We start from the raw sequence: 20281 nt of genomic DNA on the forward strand, positions 1-20281 counted from the left end.
CAATAAACAGGAAAAAAAAAAAGCACACAAACAAATAAGTGAAACCAACCCCTGTGTCTGGAAGGGCACGTGCTTCCAACCATGTGTCACTACCTCACCCGCGGGAACAAGAGGGAGCCACCACAGCTTTGTCAAGGCTGTGTCCCAGGTCCAACCGGCCATGCCTGAATGGATGCTTCCACACAGAAAAGGGATTTGGGCCCAACCGCTGCCCTGGTAGAACTTTCTAGAACCTACCTGCTGGCTAGGTAGGCGGGACCCTGAGGCCTCACCCCTGTTCTCCTTTCACTAGCTCTGCCTCTCCCTGACCTGCCCCCTACCCCTGCCATGTTGAGTTTTTTCTTTTTTTTTTCCTCCTTTGGGCTCAGTGGAGTTCTGTCTGGCCTTCATTTCTTTCCCCATTCTCCTTTGCAGATCTCAGTGGGGCTCCTTGCCTCAGTTTCTCGTCCCATCTAAACCCTCACCTCTGTCTCCCCAAAGCTGCTCTTGCAGGAGGCTCCCTGGGCCAAGACTGGGCAAAAAGGGCCAGGGTGGTGGGGAAGAATTGGGACCCCATGGGACAGGGAGGAGGGGTGGGCTTGTCTCTCAGGAAGTGGCTGAGCTACCAGGGATGGCGTGGGTGTCATGGCTGCTGACAGCCTCTTTCTGGGACACTTGGTGGGCTGACCCGGTTACCCCAAGAAGTGGCCAGCACCAGCCTCAGCGCTGAGGAAGTGGCCACCCTCATCGCGGTTCCTTCACCCTGGGGGACCTGCTCGGATGGAGCAGAAGAATGACTGGCTGGCTCCGCCTCTCTGAATCAGCTTCTGCGAGCCTCAGCTCGGGGCAGGCAAGCCGGGGAGGAGGACCCCCAGAATCTGTGCTGCCCCCTGCCAGTTCCCAGCTGAACCCCATTCTGAGGTCACAGGGACAAAAAGGCTGGAGTGGGCCAGGAAGTGGATCCAGCCCTTTCAGCAATCCACCACAGCTCCCTTCCTGATCCCAGACAACCACCTCCTCCCCAGGCTGCGGCTGCCACACGTTCGTTCTGGGAAGGCTCAGGACAGGATACCAGGGGCCCCTCGCCGGACTAGCACTTGGAGGCCACCACCCCCTTGTCCCCTTTCCATTTCTGCCCTCTCGCCTTCCTCTTCCAGGCCAAGCACCGGCCAGCGAGCCGGCTCCCGCCCCCCTTGTTGGGCCTCAGTGTCCCCATCCGGATGGTGGAAAGTTTGAATCTCTGAGGCTGCGTCGTCGGCCTGGAGACGCCAAGGGGCCTTGTCTGAGTGAGAGAGTGTGCCTCCCCGGGGTGGGGGGCAGGGGGTCGTGGCCTTGGAGTGGGGGGGGTCGTCCTCGGGATGGGGGGCGTAAGGGGGAGGGGCACAGCTAGCCCAGCCGTCTACAAGAAAATTACTCCCTTTGAAGCTGCCAGGGGGGCCGGGAAGCCTGCCCCCTCCTTCCCTTCCTCCCTCCCTCTCTCCCTCCCTCCCCGCCCCCTCCCCCCATCCCCGCCCCCTCCCCGCCGTCCCCTCCCCGTCGGCCTGCCCGCCCGCCCAGCCTTTACCCTCCCTCCCGCCGCCTCCCTCTCCCTCTCTCCCCGAACTGCCCAGGAGTGAGCAGCTGCTCTCAGACGACACAACACACAGACACAGGGACTGGCTGACGCCTCAGGCTGCCCACCAGCCAGCGCGTGCCCACCGCTTGCCCTCCTCAGGTAAGGCCCCCACCCCCACAAGCTCCATCCTGTCCCCCACCATTCCTACAGCTGGCCTGGAACCGCCCTCGCCCTCGCTGTCTCATCCTCCAGATGCCCCAACCCTGTGCCCCCCCAAACTCACCCTCCTCGTCCCTACCCCTGCCCCTGCGGCCCCCTCACCACCATCTCCCGCCGCCCCCCCCCCCCCGCCCCCGGAGGCTGCTTGCAGATTCCCACGGCCCCCTGCTGCAGGATCCCAGCATGCCCCTTCGTGGCCACCCTGCGGGCCCTCCTTGGTCCCAGTCCCATCTCAGCCTCTTTTCCCCCCTGGGTCCTCCAGGCACCTTCTCCATCCCCTTCCGTCTCCCCTTGCTCAGCCCTGCTTCACACTCCACATCCCCCTGGGCTTCTGCCCCTTGGCGGCCACCCCAGAACATCATCAAATCCCAGGTGCGCCCTGCACCCCCTCGCTGGCCTGACTCTGGCCCCTGGTTAGGATAGACCTCCAGGCTTCGGCCTGAACTCAGTGCTGGGGAGCAATTCCCAGGGCCTGGGGCTAGACCACGGCATGGGCTCCGCGACTTGGTTTCCCAGGCACGCCCCAGGCACCCTGCCCAGATATTCCTTGCTTACTCGCAGGCGAGTGTTCTGCATTCACCTCCTCCTGGGTGAGGCGTGGGTCTACAGAGCCATGGCTGGGGGTGGGGGGCCTGAGTGGGGCTGCCTGAGTGGCTCAGGCCTCTCTGTCCCCAGAACCTCTTTGAATTGAGGCTCCAAAGAGGGGTGCAGAAGGAAACCCAGGCCACTGTGCTGTGTTAGCCAGGCCGGCTTGGCCTGGGGCCCCAAAGGGCTCTGTGGGTCAATTCAAGGACATCATCATTCCAGGATGGGCACTTTTAGGGAGGGGTGGAGCTCAAGACATCCCAGGCTAGGTGCTCTGTTCCCCAAAGGACGCACCCCGCGGGTACCTGGGGACACCTCTAGAATGGAAAGAGCATCCCAGATCTGAAACCAAACAGCGCTAACAAGGTTGCCCTCCAGAGCTGGTCTCATGGGACCCCCTACCCCATCCATTGCACAGAGGGGGCAACAGAGGCCCACAGAGGGGCAGGACCGACAAACCCTGGCTACTGATCCCATAGCATCCAGGGAGCCATTAGAGGCACTCGAGTGTTGATCGTGATAGCTTATGGTCAACTGTAGGGTGTGCGGTTTGGTGTGGGAGGCGGCCGGGCCCCAGGCCCCTGTCCTAGCAAGCTCCCAAGATGTCTGGCATGCCAAGGGACCTGCTGAGGAACCCAGCAGAGTGCCCTGAAAGACTCAGGGGTGGGAGCCCCACCTCACCACTCTGTGGATGGGTCTGGGGCCTAGGCACGGGTTGGCAAGAGCTTCCTGAGTTGGCTCTGCTCAGTGGAGCAGAAGGCCCAGGGTCCTCTGAGGCAGAGTGCTGGTGGGGGGCACGGAGCAGACCTTGCTCAGGCCTGGGAGATTGCTCTCACAGTTGAAGTCTTCTTAAGGGCCGCTCAGGTCCCCGATGTGGCCAGTCCCGTGCCCTGGGGTCTCCTGCTTCTGTGTCCACGCCCCTCCCTGGCCGGCCAACCTGTGGGGACTGGTTGGAATTGAGAGAAGCTGGAGATGCTCTGGAATGTGCATCCAGGCTCTCGGGTTCATAAGGAGGGATAACACGTGGCCGCCCCTGTGTGCACACAGGTGAGCGCCTCCTGGCCCCCTGCAACCACCTATGCAATCCACACCCTGGTGGTTGGGCAGAGGCACTTTTGTGCAGAATGCCCTATGACCAGCTGCCATAGGCTCATCGAAAGGAAGGCACATGGCTGTCTCTCAGCCACAGGGGCCAGGCCATGGAAAGAGACTGGCACCAGGGAGGGCTCCCGTTGCCATGTAGCCAGCAGCTGAGTGGCCGCCCCGCAACCCTAGCTGGCTCACCCACTGGCCCACCTTCAGGTCCCAAGGACCCAGGTCACAGAACACATTAACCAGCCTATTGCTTGTAACGCCCTGCCCTGGAGCAGGGGCCTCACTGTGTTGATGGGGAGTCCGAGGCTCAGTCCCTTCAACTACAGGTCTGGTGGCAGTTCTTTGCCAGCTGATTTTAGGGGCCCAGAAACGTAGGGTGCTAGCCCTCTCACCATTGCGCAGGATGACATACAAGCCTTGGCCTGAATTTCTCCCCAATCCCATCAGTGGCCCTGGCTCATGACAGAAGGGTGAACGGGGAAGGACTGGAGCAGAAGGGGTATTCAAAAGACAAGAAAGCATCTCCTCTCTTTAGCGATATTCTATAGTCACTCAGGACCGCAGAGGGTCCCTTCCAGCATCGGCGTTAAGTCCCAGAGGAGGAATCAGTCATGAGCCTGCTTCCCAGAGCCACCCACTGCCAGCCCTCCCCTGCTCCCTGGAGAAGCCCCAAGGAGACAGACCCGTCCTAGCTGTCACTTGTCCTTGGTTGCCTGGGACATGGCCTGGGACAGTGGCTGGCCCCCAGGGCCACCCAGGAGCACATGAACAGCAGGCACAGCCCAACGCCCAAAGTGCCCGTAGGGCCAGGCACTGTCTGGCGCGTGCCCCCTGCCCCCAGGCAGGACCCCAGCCCCAGCTCTAGGGTCTCCAAAGCTCTACTTGCTAGGCCACTGAGCCATTGGTCCTTTGGCCAGCATGTCTGCCCCCTCTTCCTTGCCTATGTGCCAACACCCTGGATTGTTAGAAAAGGTCTTCCCACACCCACCATGACAGCCTCCCAATCGTCCTCACTGGTTACCCCAGGGTGGGAGATCTCGGTCCCTGCCTTGAGCTGAGCACCCCTCCCTGAGCCTCTCCACCCTGCTGGTGGGATGGGACACACCAGCCCAAGGATTTAGCTCTACTCGAGGGGCTAGAGGGTGACAGTGACCCTCCTGGGGCCCGCTGCTATGAGCCACAGTAGGGGGAGGGGGGATAGCCGTGGGCTCCTGAAAGCGGGCACACAGGATCCTGCCAGCTCCACACTCCTCCTTTTGGCTGGTTCCCAGGCCAGACAGTGCTCTCCCATCCCCTCTGTCCTCTCTGCTCACGTACTGGGCCCACTCACACTTCAATCACGCACAAAATCTTTTTGGTGAATCCCATCTTCAAGGAAGCCAGTGGGAGACAGCCTGGGGGGAAATGGGGATGGGGTCTGCTTAGTCTTGCTCACTGGGGCTGTGGTTCATCTAGATAAGATGAACCTTCTAGATAAGAAGTCCTGGGGTGAAAGCCCTCCCGCACCTGGAGCCCCAGGGTCCAGGGTCAGCCCCAGGGTCCCCCAGGACTTCCTTCACCCGCTCTGGGGCCGCCCCCACCCCAGGCTCTTGGAGTGCCAGCCACAGTTCAGCCCTCTTTGGCTTGTCCCCCACCTTCTCAGCAGCCCAGTTTGTGCTTCTTGGTGGGCTGGGATGTCTGACATCCCAAGCCTACCGAAGGTGCCAGGGAGTCTGAGGACTCCCCCCTGCCTCTCCCTAGGTAACACATCCAATCTCAGGGTTTAGGGTCCTGGGGCTCTACCTGGCTAGCTCACACCCAGCTCTCCTGGTCCATGGTGTAAAGTCCCAAATCAGCAGAAACTGCAGCATGGGGCAGAGCTGCAGGACATGGGGCAGCAGGCTGGGAGAGGTCCCAGGCTCCATGCAACAGCGAACCTGCCCCCGCTTCTCACCCACCAGCAGCCTCTAGAAGAATCAAATGGCCCAAAAGGGACACAGCGGTCAGATGTCCAAATGTCCAAGGGATCACAGATTTGGGCAACAAAACTGGGACCTGAAGGAGCCAGACAGAGGGCAGAGGGAGACTGGCTCTGGGAGCCCTTTCTCCAGAGACAGGGGCAGCTGGGGAGCTGGGTGCCACCTCCATGCTCTCAGTCTCAGTTCCAGCTTGGCCTCGATGGCGGTCCTAGGGATTTACAGGCCACCCCACCACACAGAGGGGGAGCCCTGGGAGGAGCTGAAGGTCACAGGTCCAGCAAGACCTCCTAGGCTGGCTGCAGAGGGCAAGCTCCACCCCAAGCTGAGCCCCCAGCCCCATGAGGGAGCAAGGCAGCCAAGGGCCTCAGGTTCTGGGAGCTGGGCTGAGAACATCTCCCTGTGGGGTCTGTCGCCTGCTGTGAGCTAAAAGCTTGGGGGACCCTCTGGGCCAGGGTGGCGTGATGGCTTTCCCAGGCCACTTCCCTACAGCTGCAGGTGGGACAGGGCCATCTGTCCCTGCGGGCCGAGGGGAGCTATTGATGGTGGTGGCCTGAGAGATGCCGTGTTTCCAGAAACTGCGTGATGCAAGCCTGGGGGCTCCAGACCCACAGGACAGAGCCTTGCTTTCCATCAGCGTCACCTCCAGCCTGAGTCAGGGAGAGGCGATGGGAGAAACAGCACTTCCTGCTGTCCCTGGGGAAGGCTGAGTTAGGAAATCACTTGGGACCTCCTGTAGCACCCCTGGGAAGTGACAGCACCCTCACTCTCCCTCGGGCTTTCTTCAGTGAGCGGGAGAAGGAAAGCTCTGGGGCAGAAAGACCAGGTGACCTGGCTCATCTCCTCCCTGATTCCTGGCACGGTGGAAGGCCAGCCCTTAGACCTTCCAGCCTTCCAGAGGTTTCCCAGCAGGATGGGGGTGTGATGGGTGTCTTCAGGGCTTTGGGGAGAAAGGTCTGGCCTGGGTAGCACCAGCCACTGGCCTGGGGCCAGCTCCTTGCAGCAGATGGGCTGGCTCCCTGTGGGTCTCTGACGCCCACATCCAGGTCAAGTCTGTGCCTGAAGGCTGCAGGGGCACAGGACCCAGCAGGAAGGAGCCGCCCTGGCCAGCCACGCTTGGATGCCTGCTCCCCTCATAGCTGGAAGGCATGCTGAGGCCATGGTGATGGGTTCAGGGGTGGCTGGGGTGTAGACACAAGCAAGGCAGGGCTCACCCTAATCCCCACTGCAGCCACCAGCCCCTCACGCAGTCATCCCCACATGCGCACACACACGTCAGCTTCAGGAAGACCCAGGGATGGCACCCGTGCCCTCTGTCTGGGTGCCACCTAAGGGCAGACTAGAGCTGGAGGGTGCAGGGGACGATGGGTTGGAGTCTGAGAGGGAAGGGAGCAGAAAAGTGGGCACCAGCAGGGCTGAGTGGAAGATGGCACACGTGTCTGAGTTCAGGTCGGGTTGCTTGGTGGGGCCAGACACTGGGCTTAGGAGTCCAGCATCTCTGACTTGGCAGCTGTGGGCCACATATCTTTAAGCAAGTTCCCAGGGCCTGCCAGACCTCAGGGCCCGCTCCTGCCACCCTTGGCCTGACGTGAATGCCTGGCATGGCCCCTCCGGGTTCTCAGTGGTTGCCAGTGTGTCTTGTTTGGCTGGGACCTGGAGATATCCCAGTCAGAGGACTGCGCAACCTTTCAGAGGGCCAGACAAGGAGAGCCCTATTGAGTGGCGGGGGGGGGGGGGGGCGGTCCTCACTCCCACGTGTGGGCGCCCGGCCTGAGGCCTCACGCCATCACCACTTCTTTCCGTTGCTCTGAGAATGTGGAGCTCGTTGAGCTCAGAGAACCCCCTGATGGGGCCCGAGCCTGCCTGAAGTCATCAGGGACATGCCCAGGGAGGCCAATGAAGGGAAACTGAGGCCCGGAGACCTGGCTAGGCTGGGGGTACCGACTATGGTTCTCACCCTCTGTGTCCATAGTGAAAACCTGGGGGCCTGGCATTGCCTGAGGTGGGTTCTTTTCTCTAGGTCTCCATTTTCTCTTCCGTCAAATGGAACTTTGGTCCTGGGCACCTCCTCCAGGCCCCTCCCTGGCTCCTTCTGGCCCTGAGGGCCGGGGGTGTCTTTTGCGGTCTCTGGCAGTCTTGGTGTCCAGCCAGCCCCCCTCCCCCCTGCACAGTTCTGGCTGCTTAGTCTCTTGCCAGTTCTCTGTGGGGAAAGGAGGGCTGTGGCGGAAAGCCCGCCAGCCTGCCCACTGCCTGGGCCCGGCCAGGAGCCGGGGAGAACCAGCCAAACCTTGTCTTCTGCCCTGAGGGCTCTGGGGGCCTTCAAGACCTCAGCCTCCCTCTCCCTCAGAGTGAGCTTCCAAAGGAGCCTGCCTTTCCCCACCCCACACCCTCCCTCAGCCTCTTTGCGGGGACCCCAGATGCACCTTGGAACCTGGTTCGACTCCTCTGAAGCCTCCTGTCGCCCCCAGGGAGGGTCCCATGAGCCCACGCAGGGCCTCGGTGGCTAGTCCTGCCAGGGCGCTCCATGTGGAGGGCCCCAGGCCTTCCCGATCCCCCAGGCCTGGCCGGACCACCCCACCCCAACCGTCCAGGTGGACGGTGGATCTCAGAGCCTCCCAAGGCTTCAGCGGGGTGTTCTAGCCCTGACTCATTCCCCCTGTGAGGTAGTGGCTTTGGCAGGGGTGCCAGGCGAGGGGGGAGCAGCCTCCTCTGCCTCCTGCTCCGTCTCGCCCTTCTACCTTCACCCTCCCCTTCACTCCCTCGTCTCAGCCCTGGGTGTCCAGCCGTGCCTGGGAAGTCTGGGCCCACCCTACCGTGACCTGTGCTTTGAGAACCTGTGGGAAGGAAAAGGGACTTGTGGTACAGGTAGGCAAACCTAGGGTCTTCTCCCTACTCTGTGCCGAGACCCTTGGGGCTGGGGGTGGGGTGGGGTGGGAACTCCCCCAGTCCTATGGGACCAGCATAGGGCTGGTGGGACATTGAGTGTGACCACTGGCACTCAAGGCCCAAAGGAGCCAGGAAGGCCAGGGGCTCCCCCAGCCAGGAGGGACCCTCGTTTTGCTGTGTGACCTGGGAGGCAAGGTGGCTTTTCTGAGTCTATCAGTGGGGGCTGCATGCTCAAGAGGGTTGCCGGCCTGCTGGGGGCACTTTGGGGCTGGCTCTGAGGCTGAGGCCGCTGAACCCCGGCCTGGGCACCCCACCCCCTACCTCCAGCATCTGCTCACCAAGCACACTGTCCACCCCAGCTGCTGCAAAGGTGGGAACCAGGACAGGTCACATGACCAGCTCTGAGGGGCGGGAGGGGTGCGAGAGAGGGCGGCCAGATAGCGATCAGTGGGAACACCAGGGGCAGAGCTGTTGTACCCACAGGTCTGCACATGGCCACAGGCCCTCCCACTGCCTGAGGGTGGCAGGGCTCCAAGGCAGTAGCCCCCCAGGCCACCAGCCCAGCCCCACATCCACTGGGCCTGCCCAGGGCCTCTCCCCACTTTGCAACCAGCTATCAGGCTCGGGGGGCTCACCCCAACCCTGCTGAAGCCCCAAAGAGCCCCTCCCCTGGCCAAGATGGGCCCCAAGTGAGGGCCTCTGTGGGGTAGGGTTGAGGTCCGCATGCGGGGCAACCCCAGACACCCTGTGCTTGGGTAATAAGCAAGGCGGGCATGTGTATCCCTGTGTCACACTTGGGAAAATGAGGCTGGGGCTTGCCCAGGAAATCTAGATAAGGGGGCAGCCTCTTCGTGGACAAGGTTTCCTGCTAGAGGAGCCCATCTGGATGGGGGAAGCCTCTGCTGGAGGAGAAGGCAGGCAGATGTGGGCACCAGGGGCAGGCTCGGGCAGGGCCGCTTTCCCCCAACTCCCACCCCCAGCCTGCTTCCCGGCCTGGGGGCCTCCAGACAAGCCTGACCCTGCCCACCACCCTGGCAGTAGCCTGTTCCCTTCCTGTGGCCTTTCCAGGGGGCTGGGCCGTGGACAGAGGTCAGGGGAAGGTTTGTGGGCCAGATGAGGAAGCCAAGGCCCCCCGGGAGCAGCAAGGATGGAGGGGGATGCCAGGGTTCCCCCTCCATCTTTGGCATTCCACACATGGGCTGGGAGGATGCCCCCTCCTCCGCTTTGCTCCAGGGCTAGCCCAGCTCTGCCCAGCATGCCCACCCTAGTGCCTTGGCCTCTTGACTTTCTTAGAAAAACGTGGGTGCACTGCAAAGGGGACTCAGGCAGGAAAGGATTGGCCCCAGCCCCCATGGTTATCTTTCAATCTTAATTCTTCAAGGTCTGTGGGGGCAGAGGGTTGGGTTTCCCTCTCCGCCACCTCCACTAGCCTCCCCGATCCCCACACACACAGGCTGAGGCTGACTCAGTGTCCTGTGTGGGGAGGGGGTGATGCATGTGTGTGTGTGCTCATGCATTGGAGGGGTGCAGACTCGCTAACTGGAAAGACACAGCATAGCCCACGGTGGCCAAGTCCTGCCTGAAAACGGAGCAGGGCAGAAGGACAGCCAGCCACGCCCCTATCCTGCCCAGGACCTTCTGCCCACCCACACCTCCCTCCTGGCCACTCCAGCCCTGGTCTGGCTGCCCTGGGGAGGTGTGACAGACATGAGGCCAGCACACACACAGAACCCCAGCCCCCCGGGCGTGGGCATCAGCTGGGCTCCCCTGATGGCCCCTCCTCACTCTGGCTTTGCAGGCACGCCCACCATGTGGCCCCTGTGGCCTCTTGCAGCCCTGCTGGCCCTGAGCCAGGCCCTGCCCTTTGAGCAAAAAGCCTTCTGGGACTTCACCCTGGATGATGGGCTGCCCATGCTGAACGATGAGGAAGCTTCGGGTGCAGAAACAACCTCGGGCATCCCAGACCTGGACTCCCTCCCACCCACCTACAGCGCCATGTGCCCTTTTGGCTGCCACTGCCATCTGAGGGTTGTTCAGTGCTCCGACCTGGGTCAGTCTGGGGGGACGGACATGGAAGGCTGAGGGTGGGCAGGGAGTGACCTGGAGCTGGCTCAGGGATCCTGATTTCACTGTGGGAGGGTGTCCCTGGGTCTGCTTGAAAGCACGTGGGGAGGGAGAAGAGTGTCCAGCCCTGGCCTTGGAGCTACACTCACTTGCAGCCATGGAGTCCCCATGTGCGGGTCTGCATGTGCACCCCTCTGGGGCTGTGGCCGTGGCCATGGCTGTGGTTTACACTGCTGACTGCAGCACCGGCCCCCAGGTCTGAAGGCTGTGCCCAAGGAGATCTCGCCTGACACCACCCTGCTGGACCTGCAGAATAATGACATCTCTGAGCTCCGAAAAGATGACTTCAAAGGCCTCCAGCACCTCTACGTAAGCCCACCCTGACTCTTCCAAGGGGCTGGGAAGAGGCAGCAGGCCTGCAGCCCAGCGGGTGTGTGGAGGGGTGGGGTCCCGATGGGTGTGGGCATGCACTTGTGCAATGTGAGAGAGGACCAGGGACTCAGGGAGTCCTGAGGGAGGTTAGGAGGCGGCTGCAGCAGGAGCACTCAGGGTCATGGGCACATGTGCAATGTCAGGACAGGATAAAAGTAAAGTGAAGTCACTAAGCTACTTCGCTTTCCTTTTATCCTGTCCCAACTCTTTGGGACCCCATGGCCTGTAGCCTACCAGGCTCCTCCATCCATGGGATTTTCCAGGCAAGGGCACTGGAGTGGGTGGCCTTTTCCTTCTCCAGCGGATCTTCCACACCCAGGGATCGAACCCAGGTCTCCCCACATTGCAAGCAGATGCTTTCCTCTCTGAGCTACCAGGGAAGGACAGGATCACCCAGCCCAATTCTCTCTATTGACTGTTACCTTTGCATCTTATTGGCTCCTCCCAGCAACACAGTAAGGAAAGGTTGCATCGCAACCAGGGTGCAAGTAGGGTAACCAGGGCATGAGCTGCAGCGGCCTTGCTGGACCTGAGTGCCAGCTTCCACTCTGCACTCTGCCCACGAGCAGAGGTAGATCTCCTGGAGGCTGAGCTGGGACTCCAGCATCTGTGAAGCCCCGACAACATGAATCACTAGCTCAGGGGCAGGGAAGAGGGGAGAGGAGAAGGCAAGCAGGTGGGGAACTGAGGACTTCTGTGCCACCTCAGGCCTTGGTCCTCGTGAACAACAAGATCTCCAAGATCCACGAGAAGGCCTTCAGCCCCCTGCGGAAGCTGCAGAAGCTCTACATCTCCAAGAACCACCTGGTGGAGATCCCTCCCAACCTGCCCAGCTCCCTGGTGGAGCTCCGCATCCATGACAACCGCATCCGCAAGGTGCCCAAGGGCGTGTTCAGTGGGCTTCGCAACATGAACTGCATTGGTGAGCCAGGCCCGCCCTGTGGTGGTCCTCACCCCTCCCCCATGGTGGCGAGGGTGGACAGGGAAGGGGGAGGGTCAAGGAGGGGGGCTCTGCCCACCAGAGCAGCCAGGTGCCACGGACAAGCCGGCTGGCCTCACAGAACGTTCTGGAGGCTTGCCTAGGGTCACACCCCAGAGATGCCAAGGCCAGGTGAAGAGAAACCCAGGCCCATAAAGAAAGGGCAAGTATAGAGCTGGCACAGCTTACCAGCCAGGGGCCAGGTGGGAGAAGCTGGGTGGGCTCCCCTTGTCCCCAAGGGCCCATGCCAGGCCAAAGACCCTTGGTAGTTCGTGGTGTTCAACAGCAAGGAGTTTACAGCTCGTCCAGTAAATTAGTGGCACTGCTTTCAGGGGGAGATGGAGCGGGTGCTTAGTGGGGGCCCCTTAGGAAGCGACAGGCCCCGAGGGTGTGGGGACAGATGCTTAGCTTTGGCTTCAGGGCTGAGAGAGCCTCTCTCCTAGAGATGGGTGGGAACCCCCTGGAGAACAGCGGCTTTGAACCTGGAGCATTTGATGGCCTGAAGCTCAACTACCTTCGCATCTCCGAGGCCAAGCTCACTGGCATCCCCAAAGGTAGGGAGGCAGCCCTTCTTTCCCACGTTTTGGGGGACAGCACAGGTAGGGAGCCCAGAGCCATCTGGAGCCACCCAGTGTACTCAGGGAGGGCTTTGGTCGCCCCTCTCCCCACCTGGGGCAGAGCTCGGCTCTCTGCTCCACCAAGAGTGAAATCGTGCAGACACGCGCGCACACACACACACACACACAGAACCAGCCCTCCCCCACCCCACAGTCTCCTGGATTCAGCTCAGAGCATCCTTTTTTCCTGGCAGACCTCCCTGAGACCCTCAATGAACTCCACCTGGACCACAACAAAATCCAGGCAATCGAGCTAGAGGATCTGCTCCGCTACTCCAAGTTGTACAGGTAGGCTGTGGAGGTGGGGTCTCAGGGGGCCCTGAGTCCGCCCAGTGCACTGTAGCCCATGGACCCCATCACATCATCATTTATTCATCTATCCCTTCCCAGGCTGGGCCTGGGCCACAACCAGATCCGCATGATTGAGAACGGGAGCCTGAGTTTTCTGCCCACGCTGCGGGAGCTGCACTTGGACAACAACAAGCTGTCTAGGGTGCCAGCTGGTCTTCCAGACCTCAAGCTCCTCCAGGTGAGAGCCAGGTGTTTCTAACATGCGGCGAAGGGAGGGGGCAGTCGATGTCCCCAGGGCAGCTGCTGAGACCCTAGCTGTCAGTGCTCGGACCCACCACGAAGCAGAACCAGAGTTCACTGTGCAGCTGGTCAGATGTGTGCTCTGGCCGGTGACTCCCGCTCCTCATCTGGAAAGGCACTGAGAAAGCGAAAGGGGAGAGTTAGGGACCCCATTGTGGACAGCGAGGAGGCTGGGTACAGGGGTGGCGAAGTGGCAGGATGCTCCAGAGCCAGCCTGGTAGATACTTGAGCTCAAGGTCTCTCGGGTGGGTTCAGTTCAGTTCAGTTCAGTCACTCAGTCATGTCTGACTCTTTGCGACCCCATGGACCACGACACACCAGGCTTCCCTGTCCTTGATCAACTCCCAGAGTTTACTCAAACTCATGTCCATTGAGTGGGTGATACCATCCAACCATCTCATCCTCTGTCGTCCCCTCCTCCTCCTTCAATCTTTCCCAGCATCAGGGTCTTTTCAAATGAGTCAGCTTTTCGCGTCAGGTGGCCAACATATTGGAGTTTCTTGGGTAGGTGGGACCCCACAGAGGTGCCACAGGCCCAGGGGCTTGGGAACAGTCTGGGCAGGAAGTGGCTTGATGAGGGGATCAAGGGGTCCTCTCAAGGTCTTCTTTGGCCTTGCTCTGGACCTCAGTCTCTGCCTACATACCAGGAGACTGGCCATTCTTGCAGGCTGTCCAGCTGGGGCGAATCCATCACCTAGCCCTGCAAGGGGATTGCCAATCTACAGCGGCAGTGCCCTCTAGTGGCCATATCCCACCACCTCTAGAAGGCACTGTTGCAGCCCTCCAGGATGCATCCCTCTGCCACACCTCATCAGACAGTCCTCACGCCCCCCACCCTACATTCCCATAGACAGAGGCTTCGGGGAGTTGGGGGGGTGGGGGGGTAAGTGCTTCTGAGTACTAGGAAGAGGAGGAGAACCTCAGTCCAGGGAACCCAGAGGAAGGGCCAAGGACTGTGTGAACCCAGGGTGGCATCCTTCCCACATCAACAGCCCCATTCACACCCACCCCATTAACCCCCCCATCCCAGCACCTGGTCACACACCAGTGCCTGAACACTGTTCAACAGCCGCCCAACAACCATACGTAAGCCGGTTATACTCCCAGACAATGGAAGAATCACCTCCAGGCCCTCAAAGGGTTGTATGGATGCAGCACACGAACCCCTGAGGCGGCCAGGCAGGACTCGGCTGGCACGGAGGGCACCAGCCTTGCGGGTTCTGCCCGTTGCTTGGGCTCCCCAAGTGGGGCTGACTCAGGGGCGGGGTTGGGGGCGGGCAACGGGGCCTGCTGCCTTGAGCCACACCTCTCTGTCCCCAGGTGGTCTATCTGCACACCAACAACATCACCAAGGTGGGCGTCAACGACTTCTGCCCAGTGGGCTTCGGGGTCAAGAGGGCCTACTACAACGGCATCAGCCTCTTCAACAACCCCGTTCCCTACTGGGAGGTGCAGCCGGCCACCTTTCGCTGCGTCACTGACCGCCTGGCCATCCAGTTTGGCAACTATAAAAAGTAGAGGCTGTGGCAGCTGCTGCGGTGGTGGCTTGGGAAGGGTCTCTTGGGGTGCACGGCGTGTGTCCTGAAGGGGCAGCAAAGCAAGGGAGCCAAGCCCCGCCTTTGACCCCCACCCTCCACTCACGGCCCCTTGACACCCCCACCCTGGCTCCCAAGTGTGCAGGTGGGGCGTGATGCCTGGCCCCCATCACATGCCCCTTGGATTCAGAGCTGCCCCTGCCCACCCACATCATACCCATTCAGAGGCGCCCCCCCCCAACCAAGCTTTCTTCCCATTCACCCCAAAAGCAAATGATCTGAGGCTCCAGTCCAAGGTAAACAGTCCCTGGGTCTGGGGGGCTCAAGGATGGAGACCCCACTAAGCCCACCCCACCTGCCAGACACACATCCCTCCTCAGCCCAGCCAGCTACCTTTGTGCTCCTCAGCCCCCCGCCATCCTTCTGCGAGTTCATGGCCCCCCAGGGAAGCCTCCTGAGTCTCCTGGCCCCTGGTCCAGTCTTGTTCAGCTCTCTCTGTCTGTCCCTCCCTCTCGTTTCTGACATCCTTGGACTAGGTCTGCTTTCTGTTTCTCTGGGCTCTGCCCAGCCATTACCCAGGCAGGTGGAGTGTGGGGCACAGCTGCCCTCCTACTCTGCCCAGGCTCACCCGAAGCCTGGGTGACCCTTCCAGAGGCCAGCGGATAGGGAGGTGCTGCACCCCCTCTTCCACAGCCAAGAGAGGAGCCCTGGGCTCAGCCAGACCCTGAGGGTCTGTCCCACTGGAGTTCCCATCATGCTTCTCACTGTCCCCCTTCCCCCCATGATGGCTCAGTCTCCCCTCCCTTTGCCATCCGGCCTCTGGTCTGGTGGGGGTTTCAAACCATCACACCCAGCTTGAGGAGGGGCTGCTTCTGAGGTCGGTTGTTGTCTTTCAATTAAAGAAACACTGTGCAATACGGCTGTGTGTGTGCCACCTCTCAGGGCGTCTGGGGACCCAGCAGAATGGGGAGCCACACTGGACTACTGTGACTGGCTCCCAGGTTCTGCCTCTGTGTGCCCACACCCAGCCTTGGGTTGCCTACTCGCTGCTTTCCCTGCCTTCGAGGAAGGGTCCTGAGCACCCTCAGGTTGGAGGCTAGACCTAGAGGACCCGGGCAACCAGGCAGAAGGCCCCAGGCTGCCCCCTTTCCCTCGCTTCTAGTCCCCTCTGTTGCCCGGTCTATCCCTGAAGCAGAGCTGGCTGCAGACCACCAGAGGGAGCTGGTCTTGGAATCTGGGGGCTCAGAACGGTATGGGATGTCGGCTGTGGGCAGAGCCATGTGCCACACCCATGTGAGCACCAGGGGGCGCACTCCTAGGAGGTTCAGGCCTCATGTGGACAGGATCCAGTGCCATGTACATCCACCTGTTCTGGCTTGGCCTAGGCTCCCAGCGGCGTGTCCACCCAGTAGGTCCCCTTGTATGCCTGCAGAGCCATGCCCAGATCGTAGCATGCAAGCTCAGGCTACTAGGAAGGACCGGGGACACAGCCGGTGAAGTCGGGGGACACAGATCTGCCCTAGAGAGGACGAAGGGAGGACAGTCCTCAGAGAAATGCCCCTTGGGTGGCAAGCCCATTGGGCTAAGCAGGAGGCAGGCTACCTCCAACCTGACGTCTCTGCCCTCGTCCTGCACCAGGGTCCTGGGCACTGGGCAATGGGAGCCAGGGCTTCCCTGAGCAGCCATGGGCCACTGACAGAACACGAGAGCCTGGATCTGTGTTTGAAGCCCCTGTGTGGTCTTTTGTCATGCTGGTGGCCCCGGGCAGCTCATACCAGCCCTGACCTGGCAGTCCATGCTGGGTCCCTTCAGTGCTAGAGCTGCCCAGGCCCTCTGGGGTGACAGGGGCCCTGTGTCACCCCTGGCAATGACGCTCTGCCCCAGGGGTCTGGCGTGGAACTGCTATCGCCTCTTCCTGAAATTCCTGCCCTCCTGAGACTGGAGCTGACGGAGGTGGGGGCCAGCAATGGATGAACACCGCCCTTCCCAGGTTCTCGGATTGGGGCCCTTCCACCCTTTGGGCCCTTCAGGAGGCAGGTTTTTCCTTTGGGGGACAGGAGGTGCTGTTCAGTGTGGTTGGCCCCATGATAGAATGCCACTCGTCGGCATCATAGCACTATTCTGGGCCATGTGTTCTATGGCCCCGGTGATCTCTGCTGAGCTGGGCAGGCTTGGGGCAAGGGCACTGGTGGGGGGCCAGGAGTCAGGGCCTCGATCAAGTCCCCTCGCTGGCGGGAGCTTAGGGCACCAGATCCTGGGGCACGGGTTCAACTCAGCCCCGCCCCCGCCCCCGCTGGGAATCATGCATTCTGTCTTCTCTCCCGGCCGCCCTGCCCTTCCTTCCCTCCCCACCTCCATCTCCCTCGGGGACATGGGTGCCTTGACAAGCCAGTGGGACCCATATCATAATGCTGGGAGGCGCAGAGCCGACCCCTGGGGTAGGGCCCCTGGGAACATGGCCCATGGACCCGGTGTGTCACCCTGCACAAGAGGTGCCAATACCCCACAGGCAGGACCAGAGTGCGGCTCTCAGGGACCCAGGGGACCACCCAGGCCACCCCACCATCCCACCTCCCCACTGCAGGTTTGGAAACCGGTTGGAAGGGAGGTCTCCGTAGCCAGAGTCCCAGGTCCAAGACCAACAGTCCTCTTAGCGTCAGTCGGCTATGGGGGGAATGGCAAGGTCCGAGATGACAGCAAGAAGAATGCGAAAGTGGAGAGTGACTGGCCTTTGAAAACAGCCTAAGGCCACATCTCTGGCAGCCCACAGCCTGCCAGGTACAGAGGGCTGTGATACTGGGCTGTGAGCTGGGGTGGGGAGTGATGGGTGGAGGGAAGTCCAGTTCCAAAGCCACAGTAACCTCCAGGGAAAGAGGGGGGAGGGACTGGGTCCAGCCAACCTTGAGTTGGACCGGGTCCAGCCTGTCCTTGGGTACAGCTTGGACATGAGGTGAGAGCTGGAGAGGGGGCAGGGGGCGGTGTGGGGCCCCCTGGGGAGCTCTGGGCATGCAGGTGTGACTTGCAGGAGGGATCTGACCCTGAGAGTGAGCTGGGGCCAGCACACACACACACACACACACACACACACACACACACATGCACACACAGGGCAATGAAAGTCATGGCAGCAGCTCGCTGGGGGCGGGCAGTCCCGTGAACAGAGAGGCCACCAGGGGCTGCCTGAGTGACCCAGGGCTGGGGTGGGGGACATTTCCCAGTCCTCCTGGCAGGTCAGGTGCCTTCTGGATGTGGCCGGGCCCTGCTGGAGCCTAATCTCAATCCACCGCTGGGGTTTAGACAAGTTGGGGCTTGTCCGAGGGGCAATCAGCCAGGTGTCTGAGGGTGGGGGCCAGGGCACCGAAAGGGACAGCCCCTCCTGAAGGGCCCAAGGGGTGGAGGGGCCCCAATCTGAGAACCTGGGAGGGGGGTATTCATCCATCGCTTGCCCCACCTCCGTGGGCTCCAGTCTCAGGAGGGCAGGGTTTTCAGGAAGAGGCGATGGCAGTTCCACGCCAGACCCCTGGGGCAGAGTGTCATTGCCAGGGGTGACACAGGGCCCCTGTCACCCCAGAGGGCCTGGGTAGCTCTAGCACTGAAGGGACCCAGCATGGACTGCCAGGTCAGGGCTGGTATGAGCTGCCCGGGGCCACCAGCATGACAAAAGACCACACAGGGGCTTCAAACACAGATCAAGTCTCTCGTTCCTGAACACAGGAGTCCAAAATCAGGGTATTAGGAGGGCTGCAAAAACTCACTCCTGCCTCCCTCTTAAAAGGACACTTATCACAACAGGTAGGGCCCACAGCTCGAGATGGTATGGCCCCTGCAGCCTGGGGTCTTCTCTGCCTGGTTGTCCTGGCCACCCCTGCGTCTGGGCCCTGGGGGGCACCTGCTCGTACCTGGAGCTGGTGGTCAAGCTGGGTTTTCATTGAGATGGGTGATGGGGTGCAAGCCTGACCCAGCCATCCACACCAGGGAAGAAGAGCCCCGAGTGCTCTGAGTATGAGTGTGTGTGTGTGTGTGTGTGTGTGAATAACTGAGTGCATACAATTGTGCACGAGTATGCGACTGTGTGTGAATAACTGGAGATGAGAGGGTAAAGTTGTGAGAATAACAGCATGTGTGCATGTGGGTGAGTGAGTATGAGTGAGCCCTGTGAGGCAGTAAGTATGGCTATGAGGAATTGTGGCTGAGCACTTGTAAGTGTGCACGTGTGAGGCTGTGACCATGGGTGAGCTTTGGTGTGAACGTGCATGCATAAGTGTGCATGTGTTCTGAGTGAGCATGTAGGAACATCAGTATGCGGGAGCATGTGTGTCACTGTGAGTGCGTCAGCATATGTGAGTGGCAGCATGTGTGAGCGTGTGTGTGTCACCATGTGTGTGTCAGCGTGTGTGACAATGTCATCGTGTAAGAATGTGTCCGCATGCAGGAGGATGTATGTCAGCATGTGTCAGAGTGGGTGTGTGTGTGCGCGCGCGCGTGCACCCACGTGGAACGTCTGAAATGAACCAGATCTCAAGGGCTGTCCAGAACTTCTTGCAGGAGGGACAGACTGTGACAAGGTGGGACTGTCCCCTGACCTGGGGAAGACCTCCTGCAGTGCCTTTGTGGCCTTTAGGTCCTGCCATCCTGGCACCTCCTCCCCGAGCTCCCAGCACCATCTTACGTCTCCTGCGGCCTTTACCCCAAGTTCCATGTCTTGAGTTCAAGCTCTGCCCACCAGCTCCCTGTGTCAGGGTCCCAACCACACCCCCAGCACCCAGCCCAGGCCTGGCACTCAGGATACCCTGGGACCCTGTTTGTCTGAGGCAAGAAAGAATTAGTGGCTGTGCCTGGGCCTTGTCTCCCTGCCTGCTCGAGGGTGATGATGCTCACTGGGGCCTGGCCCTTGTGTTCCACACACTCAGCCCCCGTCCTGTGCCACCCCCACCCTGTGGCACTCTGCTCACTGCTCACAGATGGTGGCAAAGGCCCAATCGGGGTATGCAGGCACTGACTGCCCCTGGGGTTGGGCAGCTTGGGGCTTTAAGGACCAGGGGCAGGGCTGGCCAGCTCCCACCTGGCCACTGGGTGGCCATGGGCACACACTTGAGTCTGTCTGCGGATGTCGCTACGCGTTTGGCCATACGGTGGCGATGGGGAGGAGGGGGTCTTCTCCACACTAGAGTTTGGTCTGTGTGTCTGTTTCCACGTGTCCGTGAAGGTGTGCTCTTGTGTGTCTGCCTCTGGGTGTTCACCTGTGTGCAGGATCGCCCTGGGTCCTGTATGATGATGTTTGTGTGATAACCTTTGGGGTCATCGACATTGAGACCCTGTCCCAAGCTCTGGCCACGCTCCCGGAAAACTGTTTAGATGTCTTAACTTCCAACCGTTAGCAGGTAGTTTCCTGAGAATAACCAACACCTCTGAAGCTACGGGATGGGGGTCGGGAGCCAGAAAAGAGCAAAGACCCCCAATTACAAGTTAGCAACTCAGCTTCAAACCCCATTCGACTGTCAAGGAGACAGACTCCGGGCGGTGCCCTGGAGAGGGACAGGCAGCCTGCCACTCTCGGCGCCCTTTCTCCCGGGTGCCAGGGTCCCCCAGTACCCAGCCTGAGCCCACCCCCATCCTTGGCAGCCGCCCTCCGGGGGTCAGTGCCAAACCGAGAAGGGCAGGCACCCCCGCGCGTCCTGGGCGCACACTGGACGCGGAGCTCCGGAGTCCCGTGGCTTGCGCCCCGCGGCCCCCGAGCCGCGCGCCGCCCCCCGCGCCGGCTCCCTCCTCCCTCCGTTCTCCTCCTCCCT

General features: G+C 61.1%; 1 protein-coding gene across 2 annotated transcripts; it reads left to right on the top strand.

Annotated features, from left to right (window-relative positions):
* Window positions 1-1558: 1558 nt before the first annotated feature.
* BGN (biglycan) lies at window positions 1559-15409 on the top strand. Of its 2 annotated transcripts, XM_070784989.1 has the most exons (9): window positions 1559-1693; window positions 8158-8253; window positions 10073-10324; window positions 10595-10707; window positions 11479-11692; window positions 12193-12303; window positions 12561-12654; window positions 12757-12895; window positions 14278-15409. In XM_070784989.1, the coding sequence occupies exons 3-9, from the start codon at window positions 10084-10086 to the stop codon at window positions 14473-14475; spliced, it is 1110 nt and encodes a 369-aa protein (XP_070641090.1). In that variant the 5' UTR covers window positions 1559-1693; window positions 8158-8253; window positions 10073-10083; the 3' UTR covers window positions 14476-15409. The 2 variants fall into 2 exon arrangements, with proteins under 2 accessions (XP_070641090.1, XP_070641089.1); XM_070784988.1 differs by lacking the exon at window positions 8158-8253 and having other exon boundaries at window positions 1560-1693.
* The last annotated feature ends 4872 nt before the right edge of the window (window positions 15410-20281 follow it).

The sequence above is a fragment of the Bos indicus genome, chromosome X (assembly GCF_029378745.1).
Source record: "Bos indicus isolate NIAB-ARS_2022 breed Sahiwal x Tharparkar chromosome X, NIAB-ARS_B.indTharparkar_mat_pri_1.0, whole genome shotgun sequence".
Lineage (NCBI taxonomy): Eukaryota > Metazoa > Chordata > Mammalia > Artiodactyla > Bovidae > Bos > Bos indicus.